The sequence below is a fragment of the Branchiostoma lanceolatum genome, chromosome 6 (assembly GCF_035083965.1).
Source record: "Branchiostoma lanceolatum isolate klBraLanc5 chromosome 6, klBraLanc5.hap2, whole genome shotgun sequence".
Classification (NCBI taxonomy): domain Eukaryota; kingdom Metazoa; phylum Chordata; class Leptocardii; order Amphioxiformes; family Branchiostomatidae; genus Branchiostoma; species Branchiostoma lanceolatum.
In genome coordinates this window covers 12,037,457-12,052,751 of record NC_089727.1, presented here as the reverse complement: position 1 = coordinate 12,052,751, position 15,295 = coordinate 12,037,457, and the positions used below count along the sequence as shown (strand labels likewise).

Genomic DNA, 15,295 nt, shown 5'->3' with positions numbered 1-15,295 from the left:
AGCAAATGACCTTGGTTGGAGCCGCTCTTTTTCTTTCAGTTGGCTTTTGAATCAATGAATGTCTTTTTACCCCCAACAGGTGCACTGTACGACGCGAAAATGTCCAGAATTTCTCTTTAAGGTTCATTCCAAGTTTCTCGTCACTCGGATTCATTTGTAGCAAACCAAATCAGGTGTTATTAGCAAAAATGTGTGAATCCTTCAATATTTGGTGTGTGGTTAGTGTACTAATAGTCCGGCTGGTCGCGGTGCATGCCGGGACGTGTCCGCTCCATTCTTGTCTCACATCTGTGTCGGGTTGGTTTTCCTGCGAGCCGCTGCCAAATTTTCGGCGCTCTCCGCCCGCCCCGAGTGACCCCTTCTCCGCCCGCCGGATTTTGAACGCGTGTACGAGACCCCTGCACCATGAGACCGCGGGCTCGGGCCCGGATTCCCGCGGACAGCCCGCTGGCGAGCTGAGGAACGGGCGGCGCTACTTCCGCACACTTCCAACACTCCAGTCGGAATAAAAGCGACTCTTGATCAAAAAGGATGGAGACCGAACTCGAAGTCTCGATCCTCGGCGGATCTCCGTGGGGATTTTCTCTAACAGGTGGAGCGGAGTATGGCGAACCTCTCACCGTCCACAAGGTGGGTTTAGCTTTCCCTTTCCGTGTTTTATTTGCGGTTGAATGTTGGGAACGGGCCGTCCGTTTTATCACACCTGGATGATGAAAGGTGGGGAGGGGGGTCATGTTCCACTTGTCAGCGATGAATCGATATAAAATTGTTTGCGGCCGTACCGCCGGTTTCCTGTTTCCCGTTCATGTGTGAGTGTGTGCACACAGGTATTTTGTAGTCCTCCTTTTTGATATGGTCACGACCGACTGATTATTGTAAAATTAATGGCTTGTTGTAGGCTAGCCCCTTTGAGCGGACTGGCCAGACGTAAACAAAAGTATGGATGGGAAAAGTGTTCCATTGTTTGGGACGGCGCGCCTAAGGCAGGACTGCATACCAAACAATTACGGCAAATATCCTCCCAACAAAATCCCGACCCGCTATCGGTACAATGGAAGAACGATTTGCATTCCTAGGGATACTGTATAAAAACCCTCTTGTCCGACCAGGAACTGTTGAAATCAACATGATCAGCTGTGACGAAACCTACGGCCCCACAACAAACACCTGACTACATCACCTGAGCGCACTCACCTAGATCCACAGACATAGATCTCTCTTGTTTATTTTACATGGTGTTTAAGACTAGAAAGGGGGATTTTTTCACGAAGTTGTTATAGGGCTTCACTGTTTTGTTCTTCAAGCCATTTTGTTGTTTTTCATGATTTGCTTTTATTTCATTAGAATATTCATGATTTGCTTTGACTAGGCAAACATATTCTGCAGCCACACATCAGTTTGTGTCAACATGCCAAAAAAACTTAGATGTTCTTGAAATCACACTTTCTACATTTGTCAGAAAGTGCAGGAAAATTCAGATTGAGTGAAACGTGAAGAAGGCAAGGTGTCTTTTCTTGATGCAGATGGCTCAACTCCCTACCAAACTACAATAAAGAGCCAATGAATAAAAGGAATTCCCCAAAATAACAATTGGCAAAGATCTAACGTTAGCACACATAAAGAAGTTCAAGTCAGCAAATTATGCACACTGTTTTGCTGAATTTTTCCTATCTGTTTGGCCCTTCAAGGATCCAGGTGGAGCCTGGGGGATTGCGTGTGTGAGTCCTTGATGTGCGAAGGTCTGGAGTGGTCTGAACACGTTCTGTTTGTTCCCATGTTTACCTAGCCAGTCTGCGGTGCATGGTGGACTAACCGTAGTCTAAGGAATTCTCGCTGGCAACAACCCGTCTGTGTCAGTCGCCTTTGGTTACTTTGGCTCTGGTCAGCTGCACCGAAAAACTGCTACAAAGGAAATGGGGGCAGTTAGGGAGTCTATCATTCCAGGAGTATCAGCAGTAAGGGGGTGGTTCTTGTTAGCGCTGTCATCTTCCCTGTGAAGAGAAAGTCAGCTGGGCCTGGTTAGGTCCTCACCCCTGTCATCACTTGCTCGCTGATTACACATCGCAAATCCATTATGTACCATTCAGCACCTCCCTTTTTAAGCCTTAATTACAATAGACGAACTTCAGTGTCTTATAAAGGACAAGGGGGATCAGGAGAATAGAGTGATTAACAGTCAATCAGAGATGCATAAAGGATTGCTTGGGAAAAGGAATATGGCAGATTTCAAACAAACGAGAATAGATTCAGGAAGAACAGTCTTTGTGATGATTCTATGTCTTGAGTAAAGTTTGTATGTCAACATTATCAGTTGAATGGTGAAAGAACGTAGAGTTGTGAATAAAATAACATCCCTTTTGAAATTTTTAATGGGAATGAAAGTACAAGAGAAGGAACTAGTTGTACATGCTTGCATTGTTATGTTGGAGAAATGGCTATTTCTAGACTGGGATTTTTCCATGCGATGCTGATTACTTGTGGCAGAAGACTGCCAGAATGCTAGAATATCTTTTATCGACTGCCAAACCGGACACAGATCTATCCCCAATTCAAGGACAATTTTGCAGAATGTTTCTGCGGAAAAAACAGCCGTGGAATCCCCGACCTCGGCGTTGATGTTGATGTGGAAGTTCTGACATCCAGGCGAGAACATGCCAGGCTGTGTGGGAAAAGCTTCCATGTAAACCGTTACTGTTGGTCCTGGGCAAACAGTGGAATGTGCAGATGTGTCTGGTGCGTTTCAGGCTAGGGGGGCTCACCTATTACCTGCATATTTGGTCCCCGAATGTGGGCGTTGAACACTCACTCACTGTTGCCAGGGGCTCTATGCATCATTTCTGATCTGAACAAGGAGTCCTTGATATGAAACACGTCTGAATCATGAACACTCACATTATTCATGACAGATTTTCTTCTTTTGGGAGGGGGAGAGGACATGTTTTCTAACCATTGAGATGTTCATATTTCGATGCATTTCTCTTAGGGAGGTGTTTTGTTGTCGTGTTTCTGAACAAGATAGATTGTCACTGCAACAATTGATGCAGATAACAATTTCTCCTGTGGTGAATTGATGTCTGAAGTCTAGTACCAATTGAGCAATGGGAAAGGGAACAATTTAAGTAAAAATCATATAGTACCAATAATTGAGTTGAATGAACTTGTGAATTCAATCTGCTTGTGGAGAATGAAGTGTTTAGATTGAATCATATTCAAAACAGGACAGAAAATTTCCATACAGACCACCCATTTCTTCACCCGTAACTGAAACCCGATTGTTTTGGTTGGTATTCGCGTCTCTCATATCAGCTCAAACAATCCAAATGCTAAATCCGCGGGAATCTGCGAGCGAAATTCAGGCTGATGTCTCAGATCTGACTCACGGTGCTTTGTAATCTTTCTGCTGTGTTGCTAATGCTGTTTACCTGTCAAAACAAGGGGAGAATATAGCAGCGGACCAGGTAAATCAGTTTGAATGGGGGGAGAGGTCTGTGTGTTGAAACGCGGGAAAACCCATTGTCTTGTTCCATGGATGGGTGGAAGGTAAACAGGACAGGTAACAGTTGATACCCACCGGTTCACTGGCCCCTGCCTATGAATGGATAATGATTTCAGGCCTTTAGTTCTCGATAATGCGTGTACTCTTTGCCAGTTTAGCATGTCAGTCAATTCCTCTGGACAAGTCTTTCTTTCACAGCTTCTCTATCTGCAGAGGTTTATTGCCCAGACTTTAGAGTTTAGACTCGTGTTTTCACTTCTGTGTAGAGATGAAAATCCTGTTGTAAAATCACTAAAAAGCAAAGCCAGGATTTAACTAGAAGGTTTAAGGGAAATGCTGGTGCCAGAGTGGAATGTCACTATTTGAGGATGTGGAATTTGTCTGTCTGTGGGGAAGGATTTCTGCTTGGTAATCTATTTCCTAGCCTGGCATTCTGTGCCTGGCTCCCCCGGCATCCCAGCCACCAGCAGGTATTCACAGGCAAAACATCCGCACACACTCTGCTGTTTTTGTTTTCCCCCGTCCTGTTAGGGTACCAACCCTTTTAACAAGCTCCAGAACCAGAGTACAAATACCTCTGCTATTTGCAGGCCTTGAGTTCTTCTTGCACTGTCATATTTCATTGACTTGAATAGTCAAGTCAGCCATCATTTGGGCACTTAACTGTTAAGAAAGAGAAAGCAAGAAAAAACTAGACTGGCCGTCATTTGCTTTAAGAGCAAATTCAGGATGTTTCGCCCATACTCCTCATGCAAGAAGTGGGCTGTCCCAAAATAACTCCTGGGCAAATCCAAGTTTCTGCATAATTTATGCAAATGAGGTCCTCATGAGCATAAGTTATGTCCAGGTGCTTTCACCTTTCCTACATGTACCTACATGTTCAAGATGACATCCGCAGCTTTTACAGTAAGGGGAATACAACATCATGCATAAATTATGCAAGTGAGGTCCTCATTAGCATATGTCATGGCCAGGCGTGTGCACCTTTCCTAAAGCTACCTACATCTCAAATATGACATCTGCAGCTTGTACGGTAAGGGAAATACAAGTTTCTGCATAAATTATGCAAATGAGGTCCTCATTAGCATAATTTTTGGCCAGGTGCATTCACCTTTCCTAATGGTACCTACATCTTAAGGATGACATCTGCAGCTTTTCCGGTAAGGGAATTACAAGTTTACGCATACATTATGCAAATTAGGTCCTCATTAGCATAAGTAATTGTCAGGTGTAGTCACCTTTCCTATAGGTACCTACATCTCAAATATAACATCCGTACCATGTAGCATAAGGTACATATAACTTTCTGTAATACCATTAGTTGAGGTACCCCCTGACATCTGCTTGGTTTTAAGTCCCAGACAAGGGAAGTGTAGGAGGGCTTATGTTACAGTATGACCTAGTTCTTCCTGGCCCCAACAGAAAATAACCAAAAATTGCAGCAAAAAATTGCAAAATAAATCATTTTGAAGTAGTGTATGCCAAAAAATATAATGGGGTCCTTTGGGTAAATATCCAATGCACAACTAAACCAAATTTCAGGTCCTCGGGTTCAACACCACGGCACTGGAGGCCATTATGTGCGACTTTTGTCTGAAAATGACCAAAAAAACTCCATAAAATCATTTTAAAAACTTATATCAAAAAAATTTAAAAAGGGTCTAGGGGTATACACGTACTCTACCTGCATACCAAATTTCAGCTAATTTGGTCGACGGATGACCGAGAAGAAGCGATTTGAAGATTTGACAGGAGAAGAAGAAGGAGAAGAAGAAGAAGAAGAAGGAGAAGAAGAAACCTGACAAAAACAATATGTTTCGTTGGCGAAACATAAGAATGTGATTAATCTTTTACCAGTGAAAAATCTGTTCTATTTTCAGCTTTCGTAGCTCAAAGTTTCTCCATCTACACTTGTTTATATGTGGTAAGGTCACTTTTGATACATTTTCATATGTTTTAGCTTTTATACCTGGTCCCTATCCTCATTTGCATGCAAGAGTCTACATTGCTGTTTTCGAGTTCTCTAAGTCCGAACAAACAAAGTACCCCCTCTCCTAAACCATTAGAAAACTGTACCCCAGAAACTTCTAATTATTCTAGAACCTTTGTATATCTATGCTTCAGACTTGCAATAAGGATGTGGTATGATACCCGGGTGTTCAGGTCACTTGGTACGACCCCAATAAGTCGTGTGTGGATGTTTCCACCAGCAGTTACCTAAATGATGTTCTCGCTTCATTAGAAACATACACAACCCAGGAGTCCCCCGGGATTAGTAAAGGTTGGAGCTCAGGGGAGGGGAAACATTACCGCAAAATTGAGATGTTATAGCCAGACACTGGAACCTCTGCCATTTAGGCTAGAAAAACATAACCTTAGCCTGGCCATACTTGTGGCTGGAGCTCTAGCTTTGGGATGTTGAACACAACAGAAAACACACTCCCTCCCCTACGGTACTGTTTTACGAATGCCATACATATACATTGTACCAAGTCAGTTGGGACACATTTGACTGTTTTATGTCTTTTTGATTAGGACTGGCAATTAGGGAATTTTATGGACTGAAAATAAGTGATTTCTCATTTCAAGGAAACATAAACTCTTGCACTGCAGTAATTCACTAGTCTAATATGGTGGCACTACGGATTATACTGGGTATACTCTACACATGCAGAAACTGCAAACGAGTCTGTCTCTCCAAGGTTGAACTGTATAGCCACAGCAGACGCTGTGGACAACCAACAGACTGACCAGGATGCGACGCCATAGTCTTGGGAGACTGACGGCTGCCAACTTGTAATTGCTGAAGCAGGATATAGACTTTCTCCTCAGACTCCTGAGATATAAGCAGAGGTTTCGGATGGGGGTCATTTTTTGTGGCCTTTTCTATGATGCTATGTTTTCTATGTTTCCCAAGCAGTGGACACATTTTATTTCATTTTCCTCCCTCAGACTGAGAAGAAGCCTAAGAGGGAAAAATGGAAGAAGGCTCGGCCACTTGTAAAGGAAGAAAAATGAAAAAAATTGGGGCCAGTAGTAGGAAAACAGAATCATAGAAAAGGCCACAAACAACAATAGAATATCCCTTGTCCAAAACCTCGCCTTCAAGAGTATATTTTCTTAAGTCAGAGAATATACAAATCAAATGAGTGTTGCCTAACATCTGCATCAACTTTTGCTGGTGCTGAAGCCATTCTTTAGGCACCTGCGGCTTGCGTGTCTACACCTCCCCTCTACTCCATTCTGGCAGCTGCAGGAATTTTCCCTGTAGGAAATCAATTTAACTTTCATGCCTAAGAACTTCCCTGCCAGTCTGAGGGTTCAGTGGGGTTGAAAGAGATGTTTGGAACATAGAGGGGGTTGGGCAGGTCTGTACCTTTGACCCTGTGTATTATGTAAGCCCTACAGGAGAGGTGAATGGGGTCTGGGTAATGGTCCTGGTGTGTGTTCCACTGTAAACCCACACTTACTTCATTTTTAGCTTGAAAGTTCATTTGTGTGGTAGAAATCATTCTGCAGAAAAGTTGAACTGTAATTTGGATTCACCCGAATTTTGGACTGTCCAACTCTAATCTTAAACGTTTTGTATACCTATTTGATTTGTTGGTTCTCCGATTGATAAAAAATACTACTGGAAGACTTTAGGGAAAAGTCTACATCTTGGTACGCAGAGTTTCAGGGAGAGAAGATGTCTTCCTCCCAGCCCCCTTTGTTTTCATCTTTTCCTCTAGCTTGATTTTTGCTTTAAAATGTCAGGGATTTACTTTCTCTCCCTGCACAAATTTTATGGAACTATGAAAATATCACAGTGAATTTTCTCATCAATGTTATGCATTCCATGTATCATGTCCGCTATTATCATGTCACATACATTGTCATACTTAAATCCTTCTTTAATCAATAATATCTACTCTATTCTGACCCTTTATTATCTTTCCCTGCTGTTTCAGGATGTTGTTTTTCCTACCTTCTCACATTTCAAGTATTGATCGATCACTTCTTCTGTTTGTATTTTTATCCAGGTCAGTTTTCCTTATCTGTATATATCATTCCCCTCTCTGTTTCCCTCCCCTCCCTCCCTATTTCCCCTCCCATTGAGGTCCTGCTGGCCTTGCTCCCAAACAGCTCCTGATGGCTCTGTTGTTTGTTCCGCTAAGCTGTGTCAATGTCGGCTATAGAATCAAGCAGAATTCAAACTGGTTTCTGGGACAGGAGGCTGGCCTTAAGGGCACACCATCCTTAAACAGGGGTCGCACCTTTGTAAGCATCTTTTTATGTAGAGTCATCCATGCGCATGTAAAGAATCGATTGTGATTACATATCTCTTTTTTCTTATTTCTACAATTATTGACAAAAAAGGAGAAAAGAGTGTACAGTATGCATGGTTTTCCTAGCAACTAGTATTTGAACTCTTTTGAGGTACAAAAGATTTTCATAGTTAGCATCAATGATTACCTGTTTCTAGAAGCTTAAGAGAGCAAAAGACTGATTGCAAATTGCACAGGTAAAAAATGATAGTTTACTATTGCTCAGACATGGATATAAAGAGGAACACACAACAGTACTAGTGCTAGTTACTCGTACTATATATTGTGTACAAGGTATTTCTGGCCTTCCTTCCAACAACAATCATCATAGAGGCTTACAAAAAGCCCCGTCAGAAAAGAATTTGTGCGGAGATTTGGTCCCACAGCATTTGAAGTGTCTGAGGTCCCTGCAGCTATGGGGTCCTTGTGGCATTGCTATTGTGCCGCGGTATGTGGAGTGTTGGAAGAAGTGAGGAGAGCGGAATGCATCCATTTTTTCTTCATAAACGGCATTCTAACAACAGCATTTTGAAAATCTTTGCTTGAACTCATGTGTATCTCTCCCGTTTTGCATCTCAGCTTTTCGTTTCCTTCCCCTAAAACAGTCCATCCACAACAGTTCGAGTTGCACAAGGTGTTTTTGCTGTTACGAAATAAAGAGAAATAAGTCATCCAAATGTTTCATCGCTCCATGATTGCTCCTGTCCATTCCCTCCTTCCTGAAATTGGTTTTGCGATGAAAACATCCATCAGTACTTAGCAAGAAGAGGGTAATAAATTGGCCCTCTCTGCTCATTCCACAATCAATAGACATTGGAGGGAACCAGTAAGTATTCCTCAGTGGTACAATCTACCTTCCGAATCAATTTTCTGTTGGGCGCCATTATTCAAAACAGATTGAATGGCTGTTATCCTTGGCCTAGTTTGAGTGAAATACATATTTACTCAGACAATAAAAACAGCTGGTATGATTGTGAATCATTCAGTCTCATTTGTATGTTGGCCTTTATACGAAAGCATAATTAAAAAGATTGAAATGGCTATTAGAAAAAAGACTAGGTCAGTATCCCTTTTCGTTTTGGATCTTATTGGATGGGCCAGCTACTCTCTCTTTGCAGCCAAGATCTTTATTATCATTAGCTTGCCCCATTTTTACCTGCTGCAATTTATCATTCCACGTTGAAGCTGTATAGATTATCTCATTTTTCCCGAGTAAGGCCTCTGGGCATGCATTTGACAAAGAGGTTCCAAGTTGAATAAAAAGGGACCTTTTATCTATCATGTTTAAAACAAAATAGAAACCAGTTATATAATTCAAAGGTTTGCCGCTATTTCTCACCCTCTAATTATGATTTACTGTACCACCACTAATCAATACAATCATGACCTGAACATTTCTTTAGGTTAACTGCTTTCTGAATGAATAATGAACACAATAATCCCAATGCATTAAAGTGGCTCACCTTTCTATTGTGTACTTAATCACCCATAGCAATAATAGTGTTTATTACCTTTTGTTGCCTTCTCAGCTGTAGTACAATAATCTATTGCTAAATGAACCATGTCAGAAGAAAAATTATTGATTGTCTACGTTGCCTATTATTAATGCATTTTTTCATGATTATGCTGAGATCAAACCTGATCAAAAGTGCAGTTCAGCACATGAAGGGCTTATGCACAGGTGCTGGTGCTGCAATAACAGGTTTTGGATCAAAGCAGTGCGGTACTCTGTCATGTGGAACAAATTGATTTTCTCATCGTGGAGGAAATCTGGGATTCTGTTCCCATTCTGTGGGGAGGTTTTTCTTGGCTTGGAAAGACATGTTTTGGGGGTGATATATGTAAATGGTAAGTCCATGGCAATTTGTCTCCTTGGTTTTCAGACTTTTTAAAGTAAAAATCGATCAAGAGGGCGAGTTGAAAACAGAGGACTTTGGGAGGAAAGAAATGAAAGTGATCTGGAATATTAACTGGCTCAAATAAACTCAATGAACAGATGAGCTACTCGTCCACTAGTCATGACATCCGAGAAGACAGGCTATATGTACATCTATGTATATACAGGTTCACTGTACCAGGGAAATTCCCCTGTAGCAGACATGTCAGAGGTGAGCGACAACCGAGCCGGGATTCAAACTCCCAACCCCTTGGTCCACAGGCAGGGTGGCTAACCTCTGGACTGTGCAAATTATCGGGGAGGAACACTTGCATCACACTATATTCCTCCCTACTGTGTGTACCAAAGTGCAGACTTTCCTTTAGAACCCTCTTAAATTTGAGAACTAGCAAATTCACTTGACATGGCCTTATCCTTTTGTGTTGTGACCATTTCCTACTGCATATTATACATTTATCAGATTTATTATATTATTTGTGCCAGATTCATGTAGTGACAGTCCAATCACCATGCCATATCTATTTGTTATCTTGCAACGGTTTTAATGGCCCCCTGAAGGCCATTCATTATTTTCATAGGTCGATTTGAATCACGATCTGTGCCAGTTTTTAGGTCACAGTGCAAACTGCATTTTTTATTGGCCAATAGAGACTGAAGCTGATGTAAAGAGACTTGTACATAACATAAGTCAGATATAGTGAATAAATACTGTCTAATTCTTTCATAAAACATTAAAAGGCTGAGCTACAAATTTTTTTCTAAAACATATCTATGAAGAAAGAGAAATGTACAGCAACTGAAGAGCGTAAAAAATCGTTGACTAGGGGTAGCTCTAATTCTTTTGATGCCAGCGTATATATCACAGACACATATATACCTGTAACATCTTTACCTTACCTTAGAAGCAAGATCATCAAGCAATTCAAGGATCTTTATTTGGTTTAGATGCACCCTGCTGGTACCAGCTGTCATTAGAGATACACAAATGACCTCTTATCAACCTACCTGGTGATAATAACCATCAATCAACCTGGGTGTTTAGGAGGGTTGTTCCATTCAAGTATGGGGGAGCTTCAACTGCAGTTTTTAATTTGGCAACTTGCAGTTTGTAAGTAGTGGTGGCAATCACAGTAAAATACTGGTGAAAGGGAATTTCTATAAAATTGAAATAGTTACAATATAGAGTGACATGGAGGTTCAATTGTGGAAATTGTTTGTTCTGTTTGGAAACATTATGATGGAGTGGAATGTTCCTAAACACAAACACCATTCCAATGAGCTGTCAATCATCTCAGGGACTTTGCAGACTGCTTCATGTGGTTACCAAAAGGAGTTGTGGTTACTTAAGTTTCTTTCACTTCACTTTTTACAATATCTTATGGTTTTCACAGATAACTACATCTTTTAAACTAAATTAAAGTAATCTCCAAGCAGATGGTAGAGGGAAGGTCATTATCAATATGTTTACTAAAAGCCTTGTTTTCCTGTTTCTTTTTCTTTACACATGCAAGGGATAGCTTGGCAAATCCAGTGTTGCACAGATTTCTCATTCCAGCTTCATTCTCACTCTTCAACATTTTTCTGGTAAAATCAAAATCTTTTGATCTGTTCAGAAAATATCCAAGCAGATGTTGGAGTGGAAGATTGTAATTTCTTTTACTGCCGCCCTTCTCTGATAGCAGTGGTACAACCCAACATCTGCTTGTAGATTATATTCAGATGAAGTTCAGATGCTCAGTAGTGCCATCTGTTATCAGTCCACAATCATGATTCTGCACCTAAATAGACCTGTTGTACCATAACCACCTGTCAGCCATGCAGAAAAATTTGATAATGGCGGAACCTTTTGTCGCCTTGTTCTTTTGAATCATGGAGGTCATGGGTTCAGGCAAGCTATCGCACATTAATCATGTTCTCTAGACTAATAAATGATCCATCCAGACATCTGGGCGTGTTCCTGTGAATAAAATTGGTACCTTTATTTCATGTTTAAAAAAATGCGACATACCCATTGTATTAGGGGCAACTCGACAGGTAAGGGTCAAATCTAAAACATCAATCTGAAAAGATGAAGAAAAGGTGCTAGGAGTAAGTACTTTGCGGTAATAATGTTCACATTCAAATGTCAAATCAAATTCTCACCTGTAAACTGTAATTCACTGAAACATTTTGGAGATGGCAGAAGCAAGTATAAACAACTTTCCAGGCTAAAAAGTGCTGCGTAAAACATTAGACTTTATCTTCTCGCAAAATAAAACCCTGCCTCTGGCGAATTGTGCAATCCTGTACAGCCACTCTACACATGTACGGAGTACAGGCCAGCAGGCATTGTGTTGCCGTATTTGTTCAGCTTTTCTCATGTGAAAAAAACACACTTGAGGTAGCTTGACCTTCGTTCCAGACCTCCTGCAATAGTGGGGCAGGCCCACTCAGGGTATGCAGAACAATTCTGGTGTTCACTGTTGGGGAGGGGGGAGCTTGAGGGTGTGGGGTGGGCTGTACTTGCTGTACCAGTAGTGAGGTGAAGTAAAGTGTGTAAAAGGCCTGATACTTTTTTCTAAAGTGAGAAAAGTACTGAACTAAGACAGTGAGATGTGTCAAGTCCCAGTGCAAGTGCATGTCTGTAATCCAGGGTTGAAAGCACAGTACTAAGCAATAGTATGATACCATAGAGAAGACTTCAGTAATCATAGTTCTGGCTTGCAATCCTCCAACACTTTTGAAATCTGCATCTGTATCTGTTTAGCCGGTATAACTGCCCTTCGGCGTAACACACCAGAAATGATTGTAGACAGCTAAGTTCTATTTCAAGACATCAAAGAAAATTGTGAAAATGAGATTTGATTTTACCCTACATATCACTGATTGGACAGACCTTTAGGTTGAAACTATAGCAGTGGCATGACTATGTTAAGTCCAATATTAGCCTATTCATTATGTAATCTATAGTCATAGACTGGAATCAAACTTGGTGCTTCTTTGTTGCTAGAGAGGGCAATGACTTATAATGTGATCAACGTGAAGTAGTCTTGATTTATCAGACTGTAATTAATTGTTCGCAATACGATGACAGCTATGTGATTATGATCCTAAACTCCTCCAGTATTGCTATGTTTTTGTGCATTTGAGAAGACCATAATGGTTGTATAACATTGGCGGTGTCCATTCCCTTGAAGTATTTTATCACCTAGATGAAAGTTGTACATTTATATATGTGGTCATATCCAAGTAGATGTGAAGAGCGATGGAAGAGAACAGAAGAAAAATGTAGCAATTTTATCTCTCCATGTTTGTCTAGTCTGAAGCCATGATTGAATTGAACTAGTTTTAGGTACATTTGTCTGAAAAAGACTGAAACATTTCACACGTACATGTCCTGTCTAACTTGATTCAATCTGTAAGACTATCTTATCTATGCAACATTACCTTGATGTTTATAATCCGAACTTCAGCGTTAAATCAATGTGATTTGGGGAATATCTCACCAGTACCATGACAGAAATACAAACATGGCAGTGGCTTTGAAATAAAGTCCCTCTAGACCTTCTTTCAAACCATAAATACTTTCAGACTTCTGAAGGAACCACATGTGCATGTTTAGCAACTGTACACAAACACCTGAATCATATGGGTTGGATACTGTACAAATGTGTGACGTAACATCGCCCATGTTTGGGGAAGGTGCCCTGCTTGAGTTGTAGAACACAGAGTAACGCTGGCATTGACTGAAGGCATGGAGGTATTGGCAGCGTCCGTCAGTACTTGTATTGTGCCCTTTCTGGACAGGAATGTGAAAGACCTATCCCTGAGTGGTTCTGGACAGACGGGGAAACTTGAACAAGCAGAGGGGGCATAGCTTGTCACCAGGGCAGAACCAAAACAGAGGCAGCCACTGAGAGAGAGGGTGCACGAGTATGTTATTTGGAAGACCAGACTTTGAAAAGAAGCTTGAACCCATTAAGTATTTTCTTTACAATGTTAGCTACTAGTTCTTTCATAGAGTTATCTTAAATGACAAAGAACCTAAGAAGTAACAATAAATGAAAGCTTGAGTCCTACCACATGAAAAGGCTGCTATATTTGACACACACGTAGGAAATGACCAGCATACATCATTTTACATGTACATGTACATGTACATGTACATGTACATTCATGTACATGTACAAATGTATGTTTGTTTGTTCACATACCTGGGAAATAGATTTTCTTCAAATGCAATTATAGTATTATGTTAACCTTTGTAACGTCATCCAGGGAAAACTGGTATTAGGAATTTGATAACCAGTATCTTAATGTCTTCCACCTTTAGGAATCTGATCTCTTACTCTGGAAGTTTTTCTTAGACTTTTAAGTCTTAGCTACCAGATGTTTTGGTGTCACTGCCAAAACAAACTTTGGTCTCATTTCTAGGGAGCAGGGCCTCTTTGACAGGTATGGATGCATCTGAATATGATACCAGCAAGCATGCAGAATATAATACCTTAAAACAATATGTTGAGTTACAATGTAGATATGCAAAGCTTAGGTATGCAAGGGTATTCAATGCAAGACAGGGAAATTAAGAGATGGCAGACTTCAACACACATACAGACCCACACATACTGACATACAGAAAAACACACATTTAAATGCACCAATAATCGCAAGTCATTGTTACATTCCTAGTATTAAGCTGGTGTGTTGAAAAAAGCAACATTGAACGTTAAGTCATCATGAGTCACCTGTCCACCGTGCATCCTTGATTGCCTGTGTCCTGGCGGTCGTTGTTGTGGAACAGGTTGATTAATTTGTGTACAGTGTACACAGAGAGATGTTTTACCTGAGAATTCTTGTGGTCTTGTGTAAATCAGGCAAACTTTCTTCCTGTCAGACAGTTGTGGCATTCCAATGGAGTGTTGTAATGATGTACATGTCTTTATGAGCAAATAGTAAACTTAACTTTCATCAAAGAATTTGGACTTGTTTTCTTATAAACAATTTTCTGTTGAACAATACTGGTAAGTGCATAAATGCATCATTAGAGCACTCATATAATCAGAACTTTGATGGATAAGTGTACAGCCCAGAAACATCCCAAATTCGAGAAATCATGTTTTCTTGCTTCTTTCAGTGATTGAGTGAAGGACAAATACAAGCACTGTATCATACAGATTTTCTGTATGATATTCATCCTGTACAGTGCAGTCTAGGAAAAGAATACAGTTGCTTGCAAGGCATATCAAATATGCTTTCAGAAAACAGATTTCCCTTTCTCTTGAGTATTGTTATGGGGATTAGTGCCCATCTTTACCTAGTTAATCCTTGTGTTTTGAGAAGACCAGCTCCAGAACAGACCTCTTCTCCTCCCCTCTACTACAGTTCTAATGGACCATGAACCTCTGGGGCTCCAGGTCATGTGACCTCAATGGGCAAGTCCACTTTCTCTGTAGGACTTTCAAGGTTGATTTGGAGATCACATACAGTAATATGTTTTTGGGTGCTTCGGAAAAAGTGAAAAGATTCAGATGTTTTTCTGAAAATGAAGATATAGACACACAAAATAAAAGATAAAAATAACCGGATATCATTTTCATTACAGTCAACAATTGTGCA

At 40.8% G+C, this 15,295-nt stretch overlaps 1 protein-coding gene across 1 annotated transcript in view; it reads left to right on the top strand.

The window, feature by feature from the left end:
- The first annotated feature begins 270 nt into the window (after window positions 1–270).
- Window positions 271–15,295, top strand: part of LOC136436638 (protein Shroom3-like) — a 108,581-nt gene continuing 93,556 nt past the window's right edge. The window contains exon 1 of the mRNA XM_066430791.1: window positions 271–630. Coding sequence (XP_066286888.1) covers window positions 532–630 — 99 coding nt within the window. The 5' untranslated portion in view covers window positions 271–531. The remainder of the gene's footprint in view (window positions 631–15,295) is intronic.